At 38.6% G+C, this 26,051-nt stretch overlaps 1 protein-coding gene across 1 annotated transcript in view; it reads left to right on the top strand.

Annotated features, from left to right (window-relative positions):
• GABBR2 (gamma-aminobutyric acid type B receptor subunit 2) overlaps window positions 1-26,051 on the top strand; it is a 454,172-nt gene that overhangs the window by 410,514 nt on the left and 17,607 nt on the right. Inside the window, exons 15-17 of the mRNA XM_041476645.1 lie at window positions 6,683-6,793; window positions 19,216-19,440; window positions 25,765-25,947. Of these exons, the coding sequence (XP_041332579.1) occupies window positions 6,683-6,793; window positions 19,216-19,440; window positions 25,765-25,947 (519 nt within the window). The remainder of the gene's footprint in view (window positions 1-6,682; window positions 6,794-19,215; window positions 19,441-25,764; window positions 25,948-26,051) is intronic.

The following is a 26,051-nucleotide window of genomic DNA, read 5'->3' as shown; positions in this document are numbered from 1 at the left end:
TATTCATCTTGTGAAGCTGATACCAGGAACTGTACGTTTCTGGAAGAATCTGTACCGTGCAAGAGGGTCTGGGTAGTAACAGAGTTCATCATTCCTCTGACCTACTTCTCTTCTGTGTCTTGGCCCCTTGCCCTCCCTTCAAAGGAAACCACACGTTCTACTGCCGAGTGCTTTAGTAAGCCTTTGTAACGCTTGTCCCTGTGTCTCCATGCACATACACAGAAAAATTTCATTATCCAGTCAATAGATGTGCAATTGGGGCAACATTCTCTGAGGAAATAAGATGATGTAAAATTTCTGCTGAAGCGATAGCCGAGTGCAGAGTGGGAAGACTCAGTCACAGTTGTTTGAAACTCTCCATGATTCAAGAGAATTTTGCCTGTTCCCTTTTATTTCCTAGTCTTTGATTGTTTACAGGCATCACAGAGGTTTCTTGACTCAGTCTAAACTATTATTTTGCATTTTATTTTAACACAAATAAATGAAACTGCTTGGATTAGGAGATGATATTAGTAAAAATAGCAAGAAATCCCTGGGAACAGTTTGCCTCTCAGAAACACAGTTTCATTTAAACTAAAATGAACCACCACAACAGGAAAATAAAACTCATTAAGTAAAGTGATGTTATAAATAATGCTGATGAGGGATTTTCTCTGCAAATAAATGTATGGACAAATTCATGATACAAGAGTTTATAAATAGCTCTTCTGGCATTTTATCATCTTTAAATCAGACTAATTTACAGTATGTATGCTGACTGATTTATGGAATTATTTGTACAAGAGGCAGATGGGGACCTTAAAAGTAGTTTTATTTTAAATATATTGCAGGATGACATCACTATGTCTGCATTATCAAACCTTGTTTTTTTGGGATAATAGAAATTACAGTGGCTATTTCTAATACATTTGGGGGAGGAGGGGACGTTTCCTGTCTTTCTTCGATCCCATTCACTTGGAAATTTAGACCTGGATTCTGTACATGTAACAAGCTGAGGGATGTAAAATAGCAACATCAATATCCTTGAAGCCCCCAGACATATCAGTACATTTTCCTTGGCTTACATGGTACATCTTTATTCTTTAGAAAACCAAATTGAGAAAAGGACTGAATAAGAAAAGGGGATATTCATGTTGGTGTTTCAGCAAGTGTCATTTTGTTATGTCATGATTGCAAGCTAACCATTACTGAATTACTATCTCATACTAAAATACCACTTGGAATGAAGGTTTTAGGTGTTACAATATAAACATATATATTGCTATATTGAATTGTGGGAATAGTTTAATTTTTGAAGTATTTGTGAAGCCAGACAATGCCTAAAGTCCAGTCCACTGTCTCAGGTGGGGTGGTGAACTGGATTTCAGTATAACAAGAAAATGAATGAAGCAAAAAATAACCTTTAATCCCCTTGGATAACGTAAAGAAATCCTTAGTTCCTGTCAAAGAGGCAAGGGGTGTGTATTCAGATCTGTGTAAGAAAGCTGGTGTTCTGAAACACTGCATACCTCATCTTTCAATCATTAGAATGTTACAGAAACGTCCAAACTTCTCAATTAACATTGGAGGGAAAATAAAATGGTTGCTGGACTGCAACAATTCAGTAATAGTTTTGTACTTTGCTGAGATACTCTGTGACATAAAATAGGATCCATAATGTACCCAAACCTAAGCTCAGGTATCAACAAAGACAAACAAGGTTGCCTATTATTCTAGGTTGCCTACCAAAATTTTAATTGGAAGACATTCCAAATGAGCTACTCTAGTTTAGTATTGCCATTCCTATTTTGCATTAATGGAAAGTATGACTGCACAAAGTGAAAAATACATGAAACAAAAGGGATCCATTTCCTGGAAAATCTCTTCTTCATGTCACTGTTCACATCAGCTGTTTTGCTCTAAAAATACCTACAAATTATTAAGTAATCAAAAAGTTGACAGTGTCTGATCCTTCTCTTTTCATCAGTAATTAAGAGCCTGGCTCTCAATTTCACACTGCATGCTCAAAGTGTTTGAATCCTTTTATGAAGCACCTTCACAGAATTCAGAGTTTAAACCAACTATAATTATCCTTGGGAGGGGGAAAAAATAAGATGAATTTAAGAAGTAAGAATGCTCTTCTAATTTAGCGAAGTCTGAGTTTTAAGACAAGGAATCACGTGTGAGCTCCATATGACTGCTAAATATGCCAAATTAAAGATGCCAGAGAGATCTAATTGACACTGCAAACTAGCTGTAGTGTACAGTCATTATGCCAGTTCAATTGAAGCCATTTAAAGGGAAGATAAAACAGAGTGGGATGGTGTATGAAGGCCATTTTAACAGCGTGACAGAAGAGTGTGATCCTGCATTTTCCTATGCTGTGGGAAGCACACCGTTTCTTTTAAACGTAGTAAACAGAAGCTGCAACTGTTCACCTTATGTTCCCATCTTTGGAAAAGGCTGAGGCGTGACGTTGTGCCTGTCTCAGTGGTGAAAGCACAGCTTCAGAAGTGGCCCAGAGTCACCCTGGGGGTCTGCTGCAATGTCCTGAGCACTGCTGACACTGACCCCGGGGAGCTCTGTCACACAGCAGCAGCAGCACGGCTCTGCAAACAGAATCGTCTGCTGCCCTACTGGCCAAGGGACCTGGTGAGGAGACCGTGTAGAAAAACTGCCTCAGGAAGGTCAAGGACTTTGGGATACTGTGTGCTAGCCCAGTCTGTTCTTCACAGATATCTGCTAGATAAAATGCCTCAGGGAACATAGACCCTTCCTGCTTTAAAAACCTTTGTGAAGCTACAGAAAAGGAAGAACAATAAAGACACAAAATAAGTGGAAGGTAAATTAGTCATCATACAAATATCTGCCTTTTCCAGAGGGATTTTGGCTAGTATAATGACCACTAAGAAATTGCACTTATAGATTTAAAAATTTAAAAAAAAAAATAAATTAAAAATTAAATAAAAATCAGATTTCCCTGATGGCCCCTGATCGTTTTAAGCTGTACTTCTCAATCTGCCAGTTCCCACCTAGGATATCACTCACCTGTTATGACAAGGACCTGCCAGCCCTCCCAGAAGACTGAAGAGCAAAGAAAATGAAAAGGCAACAGAACTACAGAATTGACTAATAATATTTTAAACACACACACACACACAAACAGGGGATATCATAATTCTGTGGGTAATCTGTTTACTGGTTTGGGCTGCTTTCTATACCTAGCAGATCTCATGTAAAACAAGCATTTTACTGGTGATGATACTCTTGTATGAAGTGAACAGACTAAACTATTTATGTTCAACTGCTGAAAGCACTCCAGAAATGGATGTCAATGTCAGAAACCTTATTAGGTTTCAGAAGAGGTAGGAAAGCTTCAGCCTAATCACAAGATATGAGGTCTTCAGGCTTTTGAGAATGACATCTGAAGGGCATTGAGATTGTTTTCTATAAAAGGAAAGGGCAAATTTCCAGTACATATATAATCACTGGTAGCATTTATGTTGTCATCCTCTCTAAAGCAATAACAAAGTGCACAAATGGTGGATGATTAGAGAGGTCAGTCAAGTGCCCCATTCAGCTGTAATTGTAGAGTTTTCAAAAATCCTTTTGACATCAGAAAATATCATATGTTTTTTTAACCCTGCTTTTTGCTATGATTAGTTAATTCATGCAAAATCAGTGCAGAAACAGAATGGCAAATTAAAAGCTGTAGAACACAAATGTCATTTTGAAGTAGTGGTAAGTAATCAGCAAAATCCATTCACTTTAAAATTACTGCTACCTGCCAACATTTAACCCCACATGCACAGGACCTCAGCAAATTTTTGTTTAAATTATTTACCACCTTGCAGGTCTCGAAAGTCTTTTGAAAGAAGTGCTGCCCCATGTACACTTTTGCTGCAATCAATATTCTCTCTTTCCCTGGTCTACCTAGAGCACTTTCCAAGATTTTCCCATCTCACAAAAAAACCTGAACACACTGTTTTACTTAATTAACATTGATTTTGAACTATCATGCCTCATAAAGTCTGACAATCTTCCTGCTAAAGAAACGATGCTTACTCTCTAGTAGTATTTGGAAATAAATTATATTTTCCACTTCATCATTTTTGTGCCTGGATCTTAAAAGAGAGGTTTTGAGTAATAAACTGTCATACACTTTCTAGTCTTGAAGTAAATTTTCATTAGAGAAGATATAAATTATATAAAAAATATAAAATATAATCTTCCACAAACCAAATAGGAGTTCTCATTTCATTAATATTCCTCAAAACAGGGAAATATTCCAATTACTTATAGTTACTTAAAAGTGGAAGAATCTTTCATTCCAGGTGTGATTAGAGTTTTCAATCCAGGAACAAGGAAACCAAACCACATGACATCATCCATCACACCAGGTGAAACTCCTCATTATATATACATTTTCTTGCTTCAGAAGAGTGGGAAACTGAAATAGAAGAAATACCTGGCAGGAGGGATGTGGAACTGGGAAAGCAAATGGAGAGTCCTCTGCTGACTCACCAGTGTGAAGGAAAAATAAAAGGAAAACAGTCTGATGATGAAAACCTTAAATTTTATGTCACTTCTGTAATTCCAGACCATAAGAAATGGAGCTTTGGGCAGGTTAGAAAAATTTCTCTGTAGTACAGTCCTGCTGACACATCAGTAACACATTCAGAGCTCAGTGTGAATGATTTGTCCTGTGAAGTTTATTACATAATAGAAAAAAAACGATGATAAACATATTAGGTTGTAACTTTGACAAGAAAATGTGCTTTCAGTGCACCTAAATTTTAGCACTGGGCTTCTGTCATTGATCAGGGAGAATGAGGTAGTTCAACTGATCCCCAGACAAACATTTGTAGCTTCTTAAGTGTTGTGATGACACTTAATGTTCGCATCATTTCAGTTCTTCAGCTAATGGTTGTTTGCCTGCCATCAACAACCATTAGGATGGAGTCATAAGCTCTTTGGGAGAGTTAATATTGCTGCCTTGTTTTTTATCTTATTTTATTTTAGGACACCTTTTTTTCCAAGAGCTTTATTTTTCCATTTAGGGTTTCTACAGAAGTTCAGGGTAGGAAAAGGCTTTAAATGTTAATGGTTTGCCTACTGAAGGCTTTGCAAAGAAAATTGTGAATAGTTTCACTGTGCAGTGCATCATAACACCAGCTTGTTTGGGTTTTCTCACTTTTTTTACCATGCATGAGGTCAGGGGAAACGCCTCACGTACAAAAACACCAGTGGAAGAAAGTGAACTGAAGATTTTTGCTGTGATCACTGAAATACATAGCAGAAGTCATACCTCATCAGAGGAAGCAAAAATAACCTTTAGGAAATTATTCAGATCTCCCCAAAATTCTTCCATGTACAATTCTACTTTTCAGTTAGTGAAAACATTATTTTTTCCTTATATAATAATCATTACACTTCTGCATGAGATGTTTTACATGTGTTATTCACAAAAAAGGAAAACTGAAAAGCCCACTGGGACAACCAGGTACAGCAAGCTACGTCTGGGTTGATCTTAGTTTGACTGCAGCTCAAATCCATTCTTTCAAAGTAGAAAGGAAAAAATAGCTTTCAGTATTTCAGCATTTTCTGTAAACACATCGGAATGTAGGTACATGCATCTCACAATAGCCAACAGGAATGCTTTGCAGTATGCAACTAAAGCAAGTTCTCTTAGAATCACACACAAGATCCTTGTGTTCTTTAACAAGGTACACCATTAAAAAGCAGTCTAGCAGTTTGTCTGGACCCTAATATCTATTCTAATTGCATACAGCATAGTAGCTAGTAACCCTTTTCTCAGTGTGTCAACTGTTCTTTCCCCTGTGCATTTAAAAAAAAAAAAAAGCGAGTAGGTCACAAAAAAAGGGGTGGTTCTTGCAGATTTCTCTGAGCCTTTGTTATTGCTTCTCCTTCATACAAACACTTCTGATAGTCTCCAAGTCCTCTTGTTTCTGCATTATACAATCTCCTTTTCAAAATAAATGGAAAACTGCAATATTTTATTTAGCATGGGCAATCACTGGCTCTAAAAACCATTTCATTGGGGGGGTTTTTTGTTTGTTTTATTGTGGGGGTTTTTGTTGTTGTTTTGGGTTTGGTTTTTTGGGGTTTTGGGGTTTTTTTTTGTTTGTCTGGGGTTCTTTGCTTTGCTTTGTTTTGGGTTTTTTTGATGATTTTTCATCTCTCCAAAGCTACTGCTACAGTTTATAGTCTTTGATTAGCTCATGGTTATGAATGAAAAACCACCTGGAACACAGCAATGTTTCAAACATTGTTTATCAGGCATTTGCCAATGACACAAGAACTGCAGGTGAAAGGGAAATTCAAATACATTATTTTTCATGCCTGTGCTTTCAAGCTGTTTGCCTTGTAGAAAAAATAGATGTCCTAAAGCTGATAAATATGACTGACACTGTTAAATACAGAGTGACTTGAGATATTTTCTTTCAGGTTTGCAGTAGATGTGACCTCAGCAGGTAGTAGCTATCAAGCAGCTGTTTCCTCAGATCCTTGCTTTTCACTGTATTTCTCTGCAGGTTCATGGGTCTCCTGTCACCACAAGTTACTCTTAAGTTGTTCACTCTGTATCCTACACATCCTCAGTGTATTGAGATAGAGCTAAGTACCACTGAGGTGTGAAACAAAGGAAATCTGAGTCCCAATATTTCACCTTTTCTTTTCGCAGCCGGACCCTGCGGGCAGAGACATCTCCATCCGACCAATCCTGGAGCACTGCGAAAACACCCACATGACCATTTGGCTTGGGATTGTCTATGCTTACAAAGGGCTGCTGATGGTAAGCACAGCTTCTTCTACACAGCACTGACTTCAAGCTGCTCTTTACTGATGGGAATGAACGGAATTATATTTGTTTTCCTGATGGCTGGGAGTGAGTAAAAACTGCTTTGAGTACAACTTCCATAATCAGACCTGTTCTAGTGTTCATTAGACAGTAATATGTGGATATATGCATGCGTGGAATAAATGATATCAGGAGCATTTAAGCAGAATATTATGGATATACCACAAACTGAGAAATTCAGTACTGAAAAGATGTGTCTATCAATGAGACAACTTTGTAAATAAAGAAGTCAAATCATCCAAATTCCTGAAGGTTCTCCTAAAAGATCGAACTATGTTGTCCGAGATGTTTGCCTCTTAGTTGCTAATGTATTTGAGGAATAGTCATGAGATACAAGATTAATCTGGGGCCTGAATGAAAGCTTTTGTCACTGAGGCCAATCTCCGTAAAAAAATGTAGTAACTAAAACAGATCTCAGGAACCAGGGACCCTGAGGCTGGATAGTTTAAAAAAAAAAAAAAAAAAAAAAAGAAACTGTATAGGTAACCATTAGTGATTAAAAGCTCCTGAGCCTGAAAGTTTTGAAAACATCTGATATGAACATCACTGACCAGCAGAACACCTACCTAGAGTTGAGCCCCATCTGGATTCTAAGCCTGACAGACATTAGTCTACACTGCCTGAAGGGGTCAATCTGTTCTGTGCGTTTGGAGCATGCTGGTTCATTAGGACACCGGGGAAAGATTGGATCAGCTGCTTCCACTTGGCATGGTTGGTGCTGCTGCCCAGAGGGGGCTGCTGGTGCCTGGAGTCCTCTTCTTCCCTCTCCCCTATGAATGACTGCTCTGATGATCCCTGCTGCTTTTCATGCTGCTTTTTTCAGGCTGAAAAGTCTTTAAATATCCAATATGAGGTTCGATATGAGGGAGGGATGAGAAATTTTGTTTCTGTAAACTCTAAACAGTTGTTTTGTGGTCAGACCACTCTGCTGGGGTGAACCTTCAAGCAAGGAGGCACCAGCATCAAGTGTCTCCAGGTGAGAGCTCTGATCCTTGAGCTACTAGCCAAAAGGAAGCCTTCTCAGCTTCATTTAAAGAAAAAAGAAATTTAAAATAGGCAACTTTAGGTGTAGATGCCTCCTTTTCAGGGAATGTCCAAGTAGGAAATAAGGAGCTAGGACATATGTGTTCTCTCCAAAGGGATCGGGAATTAGGAGAGATTCCACACCTCATCATGTCTTACTGGTTGGTCACCTTGGGGTGGCTCTGGATGCACATTCACCTTGGCATGTAGCACAGCATCAAGGAATTTGTGTCCTGAAGGGTGCCACAAGCTGGGAGCCATGGCATTGACCAGCACTGGGGCCACAGTAAAATTCAAACAACTAGTTGGGGGTGGGGTATGTTTGGATTTTTTTTTTTTTTTTTTTTAATAACTTCAACAATGTTTTCAGTTCAAATATTTTAAATATATATTCTCAGGCAACTTTCTCTGAGGTTTCAAGTTTGAGTGGTGTTAGACAGTAGCCAAACTGCTTGGGTTCTCACTAGTCTTTTGCCCTAGATTATTTTGTCAGAATGTATGTTAGGCTGTTTTCTGCAAGATATGTGACTCTCTTTAAGTCTGCAAGTGTCATTTGCAAACTTATTTTGCAAATGCCATTACATTATTAGACAATAAAGTGTGCATATATGTGCATATATGCATATGTAAAATACTCAATTCACTATTGAATTTCTTGGTTTGTGGTCTATCCATAATATTCAGCTTATGTGCTATTAATATCTTATTTATTTTACATATGCCATTACTCACTAATTTCAGGCACTGTTTCATAACCACCAGTGAAACACACACTTTTTATTACTCCAGTGCCCTCTTAACACACAAATCGCTACATATTAAAGAGGAAGATACTCATCTGGATCATTTAAATAATTGCTGTGATGAGTGAATAAGTGATATGAGCACAACAGAATTGATGCATTTTATCTCATCACTAAAGATGTTCTGTACACCACACATAGTTTGCCTTCAGAACAAAAAACCAGAACCTCTCCTGTTACTGTATCATTATATGAAGGTTTAGCTAATACAAATGTCTGTGATTTTTAATAATAAAACACATATCTAATTAAACATGCTATATACAAAAGAGCTAGTATTGCTAATTACAGTACAATGCAATATTTAAGATGACATGGCTTTACATGGGCCAAAACTTACTGTGACCTCTTGTCTCAAAATGGGAGTATAAAAAATGGGGTTAACCTACAAAGTTCCTTTCTTTTTTGTCTTGAAGCAACAGCAATACTGTCCATTCTGATGCATGATGCAGTGGATGGATCACTCAGGGTAGGGCTGAGCACAGAAGGGCAGGGAAGGCAAGGAATGGCAAAATAAGGGAAGGCATTGCTTAACAGGATACACTGGTTCCCTCTTCATTAAAGTTAGCAAACTCTAAAAGTCAGATTCACAATTCTTCAATTGCCTCTGCAGGGATGTGAGGAAATGCTTACTCTGCATGAAGGCTTCTCAGTTATTACCTTCAGATTCCTCAGGTGACAAGAGAATAACAGGAAAATTACCATCCTAAATTCTGCCTTTACCATATTATTAATCTTCATAATGACCAATGTGTTAGTCTTCTCCAATTTCTACATACCTAGAGGATTCACTGTTTTCTCCATCTCAAGCTCAGCTCTGAAAAGGCTGCATACAAGTTCAGGGTCTGTCTATGTGTACATGTTGACCATCACAGAATTACAGAATCAATTAGGCTGAAAATTCTTCTGTGATCGAGTCCAACCTATGCCTGAACACCAGCATGTCAATGAGTCAGTTGCAGTATTCTGATTTTTGATGAGGCAGACATAGTTGAGAAGCACCTTTCTTTCATATATTCTAAAGGATGATAGAAAACACACCATCTTAAACTTGCTGGTGGTGCATTATTAGGGAGTGCACTAACATCTTTCTGAGGGGTATGAGTTATTTGTCTCATCTCAGCCAGAACAATGCCAGAATGGACTCCTAGAATTCTTTGCTTATTAATCACACACACATTAGTCTTGTCTACTGTTTGATTCCTCTCTTCCTGAAAAGGCTTGGAGTTATCATTAGACTCAAGGTGTACATATGTTGGAAGTTTCATTGTGTCCCTGACATCCTATTACAGGTACCTGTTATTCAGCTGCTGAGAAACAGGCTTTTGAGGCAAAACTATATTTTGAGCTTAACTGTTGCTCTCTGTGTGAAATTCTATTTTTGCCCTGTGTTATTTGAGGGGAATTTAAGCCGTAACTAATAATACTGACCACTTCTCATACACTGTTTTTAATGTGTTGATCTCGGCTAACCTTGCCAAGAATGCAAATATCAGTGTTTCATGTCTGAGATGAGAAAAAAAATAATGCATATTCATCATGGGACTTGATAAATGTCACTAAGAATAAGAAATTTATTTTCTTCTAACTATTCATAGTCCAGAATTTCACTATAGTTGATATACCACTCAACACAACTCTGTAATTGATTTAGAAGCCAAAGAAAATATTAATTCAACTAAAATAGATCCTTGGGATAATGTTCAATCTTAATTCAAAGTCTGAACGAATCCACTGCTTCCTAAGGCTCTCTAATTGCTAAGCTGAATTTGTCTTACTTCCAAGCCTTGAATTTTGGTGGGTCTTGCACATATGTTATCTATCCCGCTTACCGTAAAATGACCTGATGTCCTTATTTCTAGGCAAATTTCTTGCATTCAGCCAAATTTCTATCATTTCTCTAATAATCTTTCTGTGAGTTGTCTACCATACTTACCCTCTGCTTCCTCTGCATCATTTTCAGCCATGTTATTATCTCCTCCAAGTAAATGTACATATCTGGGACAGCTTAAGCTAGAAATTTTTTTTAAATCTCCCTTTTTAAGTAGCTTCTCATTAATAGTTATATGTTGAGATCCACCACATGGTTTTCAATCAGTTTAAATTTGTTGCATTGATTTTATTTCTGTATTTAAATAATGATACTGTGCAGTATTAAGACAAACACTGCTGGGAAATCCATGTATTCTGCATGAATGTAATTACCTTTATTCAGTCTTGCAAACTCATTTTAAAAAAATAATAGCAATTTGAATTATATTGCTATCCCTTTTTTTTCCCCCCCACTTATTGGCTGAGTTCATGTGTCAGCCGTTTCATTAATTTGCTTAGGGTAGAAATTACGGTAATAGCTCTGTAATCACTGGGGGTGTTCCACTTTGTCTTTTCCCATATGGCCTCTTTGTATCTTAAGTGGAGCTTTGCCAGAATTCCAATAAATATCAACGATTAAGCCCAGCAGTCCAGGCAACTTCTAAATCAATTCGTAAAACTACTGCATGTAGGTTATGGGATCTCTGTGATTACAACAGCTTGTCTTGACAGAGTTTTCAAGAGCTCTCTCTTACTGCTGGAATAAGCTGCACTTCACTGTTTTGGCAAGATGTGAATGGACTATTCCATCTCTACGTAAATCAAGGACAAAACCCCTTGTTAAGCATATCTTATCATGCATCATTGCTATTGAATTTGTCATCTCCCAAGGAATGAATCATTATTACAATTCATTTTTCTCAACTTGCATTTTTATGAATCCTTATGAATTCTGTTAATGCTGCTAACCATTCATTTACTACTATACATTACCTCTCCACTATCTCTATTTTAGATCTTCCATTCAAAATCATTATTACGAATTTCCACTTTTCAACTTTTGTTACATTCTGCCCAGTCTTTGGCCAATTTTATTGCTTCTTTGTTTTACATTCTACAACAACCAAAACAATTTTTAAGGTAAGAATAGCCTTTTTACACATGTGCAGCTTAGGACAGATAATTTACAGCACATACACAAACATCTTTCGATTGCTTTGTAAATATACCTGTTGCTACCCCTTCTCCCTCTCCAATGGCTTCCTTTGCTTTGCTAGCTAATACATTAACATTACTTTTCCATGTTTTTCATACACTTGGAGGTAGATTTTCAAAAAAAAGGAGTTAGGTACCATGGTTTAGATCTTGGGTTCCAGTCAGTGCCCTGCAGCCCAGTCTTCAGTCAGCACTTGGTGTTCTTGCCTCAGCAGGCAGGAGGGGAAGCAGATGCTGGTTCTGTGACAGGAACCAGTTCACAAAGATCCAGCAGAAAACTTGGTCACTGACAGCATTTAGGTACCTGCAGGTGGTACTGAGGGATGGTCTGGCTGTCCTTGCTGGATGCTGGATGTAGCTTCTCACTACTGCTGCAGGTGCTTAAGCCCTCTGTGTGTGTCGAGCCCAGGAGCTGGGTAGGAACAGTACAGCTGTGGTGTGCAACACATGCTCCTCCTTTTATTATTTTACTCTTATTTTATATTTACTTAATGAAAGCTGGAGGTAAAGAATTTATTTTTTTTTTGGTCACTAAGGAAAGGGAAGCAGTGGAGCAGCTCACCCAGAGAGTTTGATCAGCCTTTGTCCTTAAAAAGTTCCAGAACCAGACTGGATAAAAGTATGAACATACTGGACTGAACTCACATCTGAGCCTGCTTTTTGAGCAGGAAGTTGCACTAGATATTTCCACAAGTCTTTCCCAATTATCTTATGAGATTATATCAACCATATTATTAATTAATTACTTTATAAAACTAATATGTTCTATGTGTAGAAAAGGTGAATAGTTTTCAGATTATATTCAAATTCCCCGTTGTTTTCTGATAATACCTTTGATTTTAACACATATATTTGCATTCTTTTAAATTCCTTTCATGATCAAAAACAGAACTCAGAAGAAGGATCTACCTCCTTATCAATTAACTTGCATGATTCCAACTCATATATATGGTGGGACCCATCTGTTCCATCTTACAGTAATTAGAAAGGAAGATAGTCAAGCTTTGTGGTGGGGGAAAGTAGTTTATAGTGGTACTCTTCAATAAAACATGGACAGTATTTTAGCATCCAAAGCCACATATCCATATGGTTTTGTTGGATAAATTTTTCCCTAATATGACCATAAGGAAACTTCAAATATATTTTTGAAATGTTGCAGATAGTGCAATATTCCCTCACATGTCTCTTGGCATCAGTTTTTGTATAGCAGAAATTGATTTAAATTGTAGCACACATTGGCTTTTAGCAGAGGTGCTTCACCTCTTTACAGAGCTGTGATTGTGGTAATCTTATGCCAGAGACAATAGAAAACTATTCCAAATGGATATTTGCTAATGACCAGTTGTGTATTTGTTTCAATTGAGTTACTGTAATTGTTTCATGGCTAAGCAGAATTTTCATGCAAAAAGTCAAATATACTCTGAATGGAAAGAGGGGGAAATATTTTATTGACCTGTTGGTTTGGGAGGCTGGAGTATGAAGTGAAATCTGGATGCCTGTTAGTGTCCATAGCTTTGTGCAGCTTTTCTGTCTTGCACTGGGAATAAAGGGTTTTGCCAAGACCTTTAAGAAGAAAGTCCTTCAGCTGAGTAGCTAAATATGAATATCTTGCAATTAAAATCAATATTTAGCTCTTGTCCTGATGCTCAATATAAATATTAAGCTTCCCTTTAGTAATGTCTATCCAGAGCAGCTCTGTGAAAATTAACTAAATACACAGCTGACTCATGGCAGATCAGGGGAGTGAGCAATGGTTTAACATCAGATTGTACTGACAGTGAAGGTAAGAGACCTACAAAGGAATAGTTTGTCTTTCAGTTTTCTAACCTTACTTATTGTACAGGTAATTTAAAAAAAAAAAAAAAGTCACTTTTCTATGCACCTTCCAAAAAAAAAAAAAAAAAAAAAAAAAAAAAAAAAAAAATCACTTTTCTATGCACCTTCTTGAAAGCTGCTCAGTATTTTGTACTGCACAATTCTTGGGTGAAAACATGAAAACAAAAATTCCTTTTTTTTTTTTTTTTTTTTAATTGAAAAATATCTGCAGCCATTTCACTGAAATAAAAATGTACTTGTGTCTGTGATGATCTGGATTTAATGAATGAACCTGAATAGAGAAATGTACAAGTCAAGATTCACAGTTACTACAGGCTGAAAGGTCTTTTCAGGTCAGGTCCAGAACTGCCTTGGTTTAAAGGGACCAGGAGGGGAAATCTCACACTAATCTAGCTAGAAGAAACAAAACCAAAACAAACAAAAATCTCCAGATGTAAAATCTTTGAAGAAAAGGCTTGCATTTATTCTTTTATGTGGCACACAGCAGGGTTACAATCTACTAGTGAACAGGGTCAGTGCTAATATAACACAGCAATTTGCTGCAAAGCTGCAGCCTTGTCCAATATATAATCTTTCCAAAACCATATCCCCTCCTTATTGGCAAGCATGACTTCTGACAAGACTGGAGATTTTTCCTCTGGTATTTCTCTGCTCTTGTCATATATCTTTAGTGTAATTTTCTCTATCTTTCTTTCCTAATACTGTTCATAACCTAAGTTAGCTTGACCTTGAAATGAAACATTTAAAAAATGGTTTAAGGGCAGTACAGAGCAATGGAGATGAATAAATAATTTCTTTCCTGTCATGTGACAGTCTGTGCAATCCAATAGCAAATTAGGCACTTGGTTGCATTGATATATGTTGTGGATCCAAGCAATTGTTACTGTGTTTAGCAGTAATTCTCATGAACTAGATTTAAAATTAACCAGCTGGTAGAGTTCTAAAAGACAGTGTTAAGTGTTTTCCAATACTTCAGTTACCCTTTTATTCTATTCCCAAGTATCAAAATTTGGTCACGACAAGATTTTTTTAAATTAAAGTTTGCCTGTTGAATCTAAACACTGGTATAATATTCTCCATACACACCTGTTACACTCTAACATTTTAACACAGATTTCTTTTAGTGACCCCTGTTCTATCTTTAATCACAATGATACAATCCTGTTGTCTTCAGATACTGTTTTCCCCAAATTTATTCAGTGATTTTCTCACTGTAGAGTTTCTCACTGCAGCCTTTTTTAGGTGCACTGACAACGCAGCCTAAACCTACCATACCAACAGCTGCAAAGGCAATACTCTAAATCAGTGTCAAATGGAAGATGCCCGCCCTCAAACAGAAGATGAAACTAACCAATCCTGCCTGTACAGCTGCCCATATCTTCTGAGAAAATCCAAACCAATATTTTATGGCACTTTCTACATCAAGAAGATGTGTGTATTAGACCACCAAAATTGAAGAAGGCTTTAAGTTCATAAATAACAGTGTAGGCAGCCTTCCCATCTGCATTCTCAGTGTCATTGGATGAGATCCAAAAAGGACTAAAATTCGGCCATTAGGCTTGACAGTAGGCTGAGGTGTCCCTAAATTTTAGACAGCACCTTTCTATAGGGGAATGTGTAGCCCTGAGTTATTCAAACTCCTTCAGAGATGTGTGGGGTCCATCAGAAGCCTCAGAATTGGAATTATAACTGGTGTAAAGCAATGGGGACAGATGTGTCCTACACCTCTCTGGGTCCAGCACTATAGCACTGCTAAGAGCTGCCTGCCTCCATCCCAATGTGTATTGATGCAAGCCTTCTCTAAAGACTGTTTAACCAAAATTCTCAGCAGAGATCAGAACTAACATCCCACACAAGTGCCCAATTAATTAAGACAGTCACTCTTTCATTACATGAAATCCAGCAGCTCTGAAAGAAGTTTGAGAGCTCCCTCTGAAGCCGGACTCTGCTCTGGGGTTAGGGAGCACATCTCAGGCAAAATTTGGAATTGTGCTGTGTTCTCCAAGCATGAAGCTACACAATGGTAGTCACCAGCATCATTGTCTTGAATGAAGATGCCTGTTGATGTATTTTGTGTGTAGCCCAAACCAGCAGACAGTCTTGAGGAGCCTCTACCAGCTTGAGCCCTCTAAGAGCAATAGGAGGAGAGACAGCTGCCTTGCAAATCCCAGCAGGCAGCCTAAAAATATCAAATAGTCCTTAAATTCCACAGCAGCCTCAAGAATTAGGTCCAGCCCAGGCATAATTTGAAGTGTAATTTTATTATCTGGGAAGATGAATGTTTAAAGTTTAGGGACCAGGAGTAAAGAGGAGCTGAACTAGGTACTATGAGCCTGTGTTTTTAACTGTAGCTCCCAGGTCTCATATTCAAAAGTTGTCAAGGAATCACAGAAATCTGTAACTTTCACTAGCAATGTCTGCATCCCATTCCTCAACCAAGCCATTTTACAGGATTTTGCCAAGGGATTTACAGGATTTCTACAGTCATAAAACTGAATCTTTCATGTGTGCATATTGTCTGAGCCTCGGGAAGGGGTAAAATAGGAAGGGCAGGCAGAGGAAAAGCAAAGCATGAAGTTCCCTCAGGAAGGCTTTATCTCAGAGGAGAAATCTACCAGTCCCACAGAGCCCTGCAGGCATCTGTACCTGGCAGACAAGGAGCACCTCTGCAACCACCACTGCCCCGGCAGCAGGTTGCAGAAAACTCTCAGCTTTTATCCATGTCTGAGTCTCCAAGATGAGCTGTGACTTCTAGAAAAGGAGATCTCTCTTCCTGAGGCAAGCATTTTACCCAAAATACTAATAAAAATTAAAAACAATGCTCCCAGATTTATAATGTCTCATTCTGAGGAAATCCACTTGCTGCAAGAGCCTCTCCCTTTCTTTGGTTATTGTATAAATACATATATATTTTCCTTTCATCCAAAAGATATTTAACCATTTTCCATGCTGTTCTCAATTATAAATGAGAAGGGGCTAAACCGTAACCCCCCACAACACTCTTCAAACAATCTTTTTTCCATTATAATTGATCTTTCAGATCATTTTATAGCCACCTCAGCTATAAATTCATCCCCATTATTTGTAATAAGTGCTGGCCTCATGTAAGTATGTTGGCTATTTTCCCAGAATAATCCTTTTGGAATGGAATGTGTTCATACTGGGGGAAGTGGAGGAGAGTGAGGGATGACCTACAACCCTAAAAATCTTATTAATAATTAACCATAGTATGAAAAGATAGAAATGTTCTCCGTAGTTAATCTGGATCTCATCCCTTTAAAAATCTGATGTAGAAATACAGACAAGGATTCCTTCTACCCCTCAAAACGGCTCAGCCCAGACCAGCCTGTTTGTCAGTTCAGGGCTGGCAAAATGTAAATTTGCAGCAGAACTGAGTAGTGCAGCACCAAGAGTGCAGGGCATGGAGAACAGGCAACCTCTGAGATGGTGAGGTTGGGGGGAACAGGTTTGTGCCCTGAAAAAAAGGTACCACCACTGTATGTCCACCCCCCCGCACCTTGCACCCAGGTGAACAGAGTGACAATTTGCTTCCTCAGAGCCTGAAGAGGAGTCTGTACATTCCTGCTCTGCCTGTGCACAGTGCCAGACCCAACAGCAAAGGAGTGCTGCCTGCATCCTTCCCTATTGGAGAGGTTACCTTGTTTACCAGAGGGGCTCTGAAAATCAGAGGATGAGCTGTTGCTCTGGCACAAAGCTTGATAAGGGGCTCACTCACCTCAGCTGCCCTGCCTGAATGGCTGAGACCCCTTGCTGACCCAGGTAGCTCTCCACAGACCCCTTAAGAGCATCCCCTTCCCATGCTCTGCCTGCAGCAGCCCCCACTGTTCTTCCTGCAATTCTTAGGAAAGGCCACCCGTGGCAATGTATCTGGATAGGGATTGCAGCAGTGACAGCAGCACTGGAAAGTGGCTGAGCAAATGGCTCTACATCCCTTGCCTGGACTGGGAAGCCCCTGCAGCCTGCCACGCTCCATGGGCTGAGGAGATGCCTAATCTGCCAAAGCCTCCCAGCCAGCTCTGCCCGTGAACATGAGGCAGGGTGGCATGTGTGCTGTAGGCAAGGCAGTGAAATAAGCCAGCAGACAAGCTCAGGGAGGGCAGGGCTGGGAGCTCATCAGTATGTCCTGGTTGGAAGTGCCTGGATGAGAAGGTAGGTGGCTGCAGCCTGCCTGTGGGAGTGCAAAGTAGCTGAGTCACAAGTGGTTGGCTTTGTTGCCATTGTTATTTGAGATTAAAACTAGGCAAATAATCAAGGAAACTTGCATTACCAGTGTCCCGGTGTTACTACTTGGGTTGAAACCCAAGTTTGTAGAGCAAACATCAATCCGCCATTTCTCTAATCTCTTTCGCTTGTCTGTCATCCAAATACTGTTCTTCCAATTGAGGTTATTTGACATAGGAAAAAAAACAAACAAGCAGAAGAATAGAGGGTAAACTATACTAGACAACTGCAATTAATCCCCCAAATGGCATCACCATTGACCTCCAATTTCCTTGATTGCACATAAATTGAAGTTGTATAAAAGAGAATATTACCTCCATGACATGGCAATGGACAAATGTGTTGGTCTGGGAGGAAGGCTACTGAGGTCAATGGGAATGCACATTTGCTCTTTCTCCTTCTTGTCTGTCCCTGCACTGTGATCAGAAAAAAAGCTAGAAAATATAGAAGCCATGTCCTGGACCTTAGTGATAGTTCCTCTTTCTGTCCTTACCTTCCATCCAACACCATCTGCTGTCTGTCATGCTTCCCAAGGCACCATACACTCCTACGGGGCTTTGCCCAGACCGTAGGCTGGGTTACCAACTGACAACCTCTTCAGTTTGGCTTTTACTGCATTGCCAGAACTCCTCTGAGGAATGCAGGAGGAAGAAAATAATTGTCTGCAGCAGTTCATGTTGCAGAAAAATCTAATTAAATTTCAAGGGATGGAGATGGCTTCCTTCCACTAAAGGCTTTCCCCTGCTGAATTGCAAAAGCATATTGCAAAAAACAAAGGGGCTAAAACTTAAAAATACACCAAAGGAAAAAAGCAAACAAAAAACTGCCACAAGAATGTTTTATGCCAGAAATCATTAGACAATTGCAATTGAAAGGCCATTACCAACTCCCACTATAATAAAAGGCATTATAATTGTAATCTGAACAACTCGGGTGACACTTTCTACATTGTATATTTGTCCCTCTTGGGACACATCTTGGCACTGCTGCTTATTAATGTAGGTGATAATCATGTAATGAATAGCTAGATTGATAAGAGTATATTGAGAACAGCTGCTAAAAATAGCTAAAAAAACAATGCACATTATATCTTTACTGGAATCCTTGAAAAGAAACAGGAGGACAGTCTTTAAAAACTATTTAAAATATAAAATAAAGATAACCATAGCATATAGAAAAATTTGTTCCAATCAGGACTAATTTTAAGTTTCACATTTTTCTTGTTTGAGCAGGAATCTGTCCTAGTGAGCAAAACAAATCACATAGGTAATTAGATATTGAGGAAAAGGTAGGTGTATATCTCTGAGTTGTAATATTGCTGATATTTGTCAAGTTGGAAAACATACCTGTTTTAAATTAGTGCTTTTTCTGGATGACAGCAATTTCCTCTTAAAGCTATCATTTCTCCTTCTTTTACCATTCCAGTTATTTGGGTGTTTCCTCGCCTGGGAGACGCGAAATGTCAGCATTCCTGCTTTGAATGACAGCAAGTACATCGGAATGAGTGTATACAATGTGGGGATAATGTGCATTATTGGTGCTGCCGTTTCGTTCCTGACTCGGGACCAACCCAATGTGCAGTTCTGTATCGTTGCTTTAGTCATAATATTCTGCAGCACCATCACTCTCTGCCTTGTGTTTGTACCTAAGGTAGGTGAATTTGTTTTGCATAGATCTGGATTTTTTTTACTGCTGTTTTGTAATTATGATGTAATATGCAGGTGTTTATCACCTTTTCCAGTGCAGGGGATGTTTATGAATTCTTGACCAGGCCCAGCCATAAATGTTTCTCTCCAGACCCTGAAGGAAAAACAAAGCTTCATGACATTTTGGAGAAATATGAATACCTGAAGTTCTAATGCCTATATTTTTACTGAAATGGTGACTGGGGAATCAAAAGTTGTTTTCTGTAGTTTCAATGGAATAGTCTCTATTTTCAACTTTCAGGAAATTTTTGGAAAGAGTGAAGATGTAAGTGGAGATTCAGGGGCAACAGGTCCTATTGTCTACTCTGCCATGCTTCTTCTCTTCCCTCTTCTTTTTGGTGACCAGCTATAGGTACCAAAGGATAACAGACATAAAGATGTCTCTGGAGAGTTTTAGATTGAATATCAGGAAAAGGTTCTTCCCAGACGGTGATTGGGAACTGGAAAGGGATATCCAGGGAAGTGGTAACAGCATCAGCCTGATATAGTTCAAGAAGCATCTGAACAATCCTCTTGGGCACTTGGTGTGATCCTTGAGGTACTCCTGTGCAGGGCCAGAAGCTGCACTTCAGTGATCCCAACGGGTCCCTTCCCAGGATATTCTAAGATTCATACATACCCTAAACAAGATAATCAAGATCTCTGTTTCTATACCTACAAAAATAGTAAAATCTTTTTAGTTCACTAGCATGATAAGAGATCGATTGTGTTGAAACCTGTAAGTATTCATTTATGGTGGTACAATAGGATTTGTCAGTACCTCAGAGGAAAACTGTGTGCATGCTGCAAATGCTGACACTGAAGATATATCTATTAATGGGTATATTAAAGGACTAAATGAGGCACAGACTGGGAGACACGTGCTTTCATTTCTTTTTGCTCTTTTGGGCTCTGAGGACAGGGTTCATCGTGCCTTGTTGGAAGAATGGAGAAGATACTTACAGAGGGCTGGAACTTGATCAGTTCCCTTGCTGAGTTAAGCTTTAGACATGAATATGATAGATCTTGAATGAAGGGAAAACTGGTTTTTATATAAGCTTACTTAGCAAATCTCAAAGTACTAACATTCCATGTTATGAATGTTCAATTGTATTCATTTTAAGTTGCTTGCATAAACATAGCTTTTTACCCCAAATTAGATACATATGCAGTTGGACGTGTGAAAAATTTGCAAGTCAAAATATAGGTCTTTTTGCCTCTAGAATCTGTTTTTAGATTTTTCAAGTGAGTATTTTTAAGAGGCTCTTTATTGGACCACGTTCAATCAATGAGCAAATTGTAGTCAGTAGATTCTGGTGCAAAGTGGCATCCCATCTACTGGAAAACCAAGAACTATGTGTGCAAAAGAAGCAAGAGAAACAAGCTAATAAATTATCTCAAAGTGCAACCACTGAAAGAAATTAAAGGTGCAGACTAGAGATAGAAGTTGATTTGTGATCTAAAAAAAAAACCAAAGTAATTCATTCTCCAGGACTGACTAAACAGGATGTTTTGGCAAGTTTTGCAATTCACTTCTCAAATATTAAAAAGCCATAGAGACATGTATAGTCATATTTTTGTTCTGGATCTTAGGGAAGAATCACAACTTTGTTCTAAATTGAGGAAACATTCACAAACATGACAATAGAGTGTACTTTGAAATACAACAAGATTTAAGTGGGTAAGCCATATGAAAATGCATATTAAAACTCCTATGCCAAAAATACCTCCAAAGAATGTCAGAACTCTCTTCAAAGAGAATTATTAATGCTGTCCATGCCCTTTGTCCCTTTGCTTTCATGCTCCCTTGCCCATCCTTCTCTTGTCACAGGCTGTGAAATTACTTTTCTGATTCCTTTTTTAACCCCTTCCTCTGATCTTCTTTTAAACCCCAATTACCCCACCCTCATTTTTCATCCGTTCTTTTTTACTCAAAATACAAACATGAACAGAGCTCCCTATCATGAAGTCCCTAACCTCTTTCCATCTATTGTCAGGTTTCCAAATGCTTAGCTATTTAGCAATAAAATTCATCACTGGATAAGGAACAGAAAAAGATGTTGAAGCAGGGGCTGGAATGAAGCACTTCCAATGCCCATGGGCGTGTTTTCCCAGCTGGAGAGCACGTCTAACACTCATATATTGTTCTACATCTCCTTTGGCTGTGCTGTGCCACAGCTGACAAGCACTCTCCCCTCAGCCTGCTCAGGTTGCACAATGCCTCCTCTGGACACCACAGATTATATCCAACGCTACCTAGTTTGTACATCTAGGTAAGATAGTGTGAGACAGGCACCCAATCTCTCCCCTCAATCAATTCTGTTGTAAATTATACAATCCTGGCAACTTAGGAAGATTTCTGGTGAATACTAAAGCCTGTTGCTCATCAAGCCCAGGGGATGATAATGAAGACCTGGAAGACTGCACTTTCTCATTTATTAAGCTGACCAGACAGATGCAAGCAGTAATGTGGTTCTGAGCCAGGTGAGTGCCACTACTTCTCTGCTGTACTGAGTAAAGTGCATTCCTTTTAACTAATCTTCAGCACTCTCCTGGGTCAACAGTGCTGAAATTCAATTTTACCCCACAACCCTTTTATGAATCTAAGTACGCAACTACTCAACAATGTCGACACACTAAGGAATGAAACATGACATTTTTCCCTTCCTTCTTGTCAGCTCTACTAATCTTATTTACTTATAACATGGCAATTACTATCCTTCTCCAGTTAAATGTCCACTTTGTCCATTGCCATTTTGTTCAGTACCAAATGCCTCAGAAAAAAACATGAGGAAAATCCCATAGCAGAGTAAGAGAGATCAGAGGAAAAAATGCCCATTACCTTCTCCATTTAATGGTACAAATGTTGATTATACTGCATCATACTTACATTTAACTGTACACATTCTTGCTATCCAATCAAAAGCTTTCTAAACAGTTAAAGCTATTACAGATTTCTGCATTCAAGGCTGTCTTGTAGAAGTTATCTGCAGAATTCAAACTCCTGTTATGTATATTTTTCCTGTTAGAAATTAATTGTAATATCTAATTATCTTTTCAAGGACCAAGATGTCTATAGTACTTTTCAGCATACTCTTCACTTCTTTAAAAGAAAAAATCATAATATGCAGTCTCTCTTCATGAAGAAATTGTCACAAGCTTATCCATGTTTTTGAAGCTTCTGTGTCCATCCATTTTTCTAGTCCATCCATTTTGAGACAGAACAATAGGCTCACTTGTACTTGCCCAGCAAGTGCATACCATTTCTGGCTGCAATGGCACTAACACATTAATTCTGATCCAGTTTCCTGCAGAGCAGAAAGGCAAAATCAGTTCTAGGGATTAAAACATCCCTTTTCTGTGTTGGTAGCATTTTATGCCTATTTACAATTGGCTCTGTGGATATTCAATGTTGAGCCTTTGTGAAAATTGAAACTTCACAGATGTAAGACAGCAAGATATAAGTTCCACTGACTTTATGGTAGAAAAAAAAAATTAAGCTCTTCTAACCTTATTCTTCATACAGCCTGAGCCAACAATGCTGCCCATTAACTTTTTAATCTAGTCCACACCATGTGAATGAATTCATTAAACTAAGTCCCTGTTGCAAAACACCCAATTTTTAGCTATAAACTCCCAGGTGAAGATGATTCAATGGCAATACTTCTATCTTATATTCAGTTTGAACTCAGACCACATCAAACTTTTATCTTGCAGACCTTTTATCTTGTAACACTTCTGCCTGCTACTTTAAGAAGCTTTGTATTTACCATTCTTCACATTTAACTTCATTTTCATGTAGTTTTTGGTCTGGAACTTAGACACATCAGTCATTACAACCATCCTAATTTGAAACAAAGAATTGTGAGAGTGAAGACACTTCCCTCTAGGGGCTCAGCTACAGCAAGATACCCAGGGTCTTAAGCAGCTGGATCTTGGTTATTTCCAGATGAATCATTCCCAAGTCTTCTGTGTATTCTACCAGCATTTAAACACATTCACAATAAGAAAAGTTTTTTTTCTGATCTTTAAATGAAAATTCTGGGTTTTCAGCTTGTGTCCCCCTTCCTTTCACTGCAGATCATTGAGAAGAGTCTGGCTCCATCTTCTACTCTCTTCCATCATATATTGAATACACATGAATATGTATGCAATGTCTTCCATCTCAGGGCTAAATAATCAGTCTCTACTTGTATCATAAGGTCTGGGACCTTCTTCAGCATCTTTGTGGCCCTTCTCTGGGCTTTCTTTACTGCACCTATCTCTCTCTTGTTCTGGGCAGCCCAAACCTGGACACAACACCCCAGGTTTGCTCTCACCCAAGCTGTAGAAAGGAAGGATCACCTCTGTTGGCCCAGGGTACTGTTGGCTCATGTTCCGCCACAATTTCCAGTGCCTTTACTGGAAAGGTACTTTCCAGTCAAACAGCCCTCATGCTGTTCCAGTAGGTGCTTGGAGTTTATTTCTCCTCAAGAGCAGGACTTAGTATTTCCCTTTCCCTAGCTTTAGAGATCCTTGTTGACCCAGACCCATTTCCTTCCAGACTGAGGAACAGCATTAGTGACTGGCTACCACAGTCCTCTGAGCCTGTCAGTTCAGCCCAATTTGAATCCACTTCAGTGGTTCCTTGCCCAGTCACTTTATCAGTTAACTTTGAGAATGCTCTGGGAGACAGTGTTAAATCTTTGCTTAAGTCAAGAAAAATAACTCTCTACCCTCGTCTACCAGCCCAGACATCTCGCTGAAGACAGCTGTAAATCAGGTTGTTCAGGCAGGATTTCTATTTCATAAATCAACAATGAATGCTTCTAATCACATTCTTGCTCTTAATATGTTTGGAAATGGCTCCCCAGAGGATTTACTGCAGCATCCCCCCTGGACTGAGGTGAAGGTGGCAAGAAGGCATTTCTCCAAATTCTTCTCTCACATCTCCTGAACTCAGCTGTGACATTTCCCTTCTTCTAATCCTCAAAAACTGCTCGAAATCAACATCATCTTCCAAAAGTAACTGAGAGTGGTCTCATGATGACATGGCCCAGTTCCCTTAATCCTCAGGTATACAATTTGTCAGGTTGGCTGAACTTGATGTATTCAATTACTTTAGAGGTCTGGAATTTTTGAAGGCAAGTTTTACCAGTAAAGATGAAGTTGAAGAAGACACAGAGCACCTTAACCTTCTCCATTTATATTACCACCTGAAAAATGAAATGTATTATCTGCAAGCATCATCGTAATCTGCAGCCTTGGTCTGTAAATACATGCCAGGGATCACACTCTTCAGAGCCTGAGAAGTCAGATCTCTGTTGATCAGAAGTTAGAGCCTTACTTCGTGCCACTAGAGCTGCAGAACATTTCCGTGCTCTCAAGAGTAAGAGGAATCAATTCCAAAATGCAGCTATACCACAAAATCTGGCTGGGTTGTGCATGGAAAATGATTGCCCATTCTCTCTTTTCAGACAGCTCAACACCTTTGGATTTATGATCCCATGCCTATCCTCTCAGGGCAGGGAGCTCCTTCAGCTTTGTCTGTATACAAATATATATGTATGCTGCTTGGCAAGTAACATAAATTTTGCATTCTCTAGAGTAATCTGAGAATCTCTCTCCCTGCTGCCAAACAGCAGTAGCTTTCTCTCCTCATGTCGAGGTGATATTTTCACATTGTCACTGAGTGTTAAATTTTACTTATATTTGCTTAAATTAAATATGTTTAAGGTTAACCTTTTTCTAAGTGGGTTATTTAATTTTTTTTTATACAGATTTGGTTTATTTTGGGTTGCTAAAAACTAATTAAGTTTCTGTTATCTCCAGAGTGCAATCTCCCATGAGTTCTCTCTGTTAATACTCCTGCTTCATGTCTCTCACTGCTTGAGTGTTACTTGTAACAGTAGGAAAGGAGAAATTACAGATGAAACTGTGCTTGGGAAGAGGAGGGTTTGGTGGATTGTATTTTTCTTGAAGAAGGAATATATCCTTTGAAAGTATAAACATATCAATGAAGGGTAAAGATACATTTTAATATATTTAAAATCCAGATAAATATCTTTTGAATTAGTTTTTTCCTGATTTTTGAATGCTTCTCTTCTCATAATCATTTTCATTCAACCTATTCTATAAAGTTATTCAGAAATCATCTCAAGTAGTGCACATGTCAAGCAGAGCTCACTTTCCAGAGTTTTATACTTGAAAGTCAAAAAGGAGTTCTTGGTTTGCCTTTCAGTATTTTGAGATACAAAATAAATAGCTGCAAAAATAAACCAGGATTTCTTAAGGCTTTTCAACCTTTCAGCTCATCACACTGCGAACAAATCCAGATGCAGCCACACAGAACAGACGGTTTCAGTTCACTCAAAATCAAAAGAAAGAAGATTCAAAAACATCGACATCAGTCACCAGCGTCAATCAGGCCAGCACATCTCGACTAGAAGGGTTGCAGTCAGAGAACCACCGCTTGAGAATGAAAATTACAGAGGTATTGTTTATTGTATTTACTGCCTAGACACTGCATTTTTCATTGTTTTTTGTTGCAATTCTGCAATCTGCTTAAATGCTGACTACTTTTTAGAGAAAAAAGTT

The sequence above is a fragment of the Pyrgilauda ruficollis genome, unplaced genomic scaffold (genome assembly GCF_017590135.1).
Source record: "Pyrgilauda ruficollis isolate IOZ18807 unplaced genomic scaffold, ASM1759013v1 scaffold39, whole genome shotgun sequence".
Taxonomy (NCBI): Eukaryota; Metazoa; Chordata; class Aves; order Passeriformes; family Passeridae; genus Pyrgilauda; species Pyrgilauda ruficollis.
The sequence above is the reverse complement of the archived record's forward strand: the minus strand, read 5'-3'. Positions and strand labels throughout refer to the sequence as shown.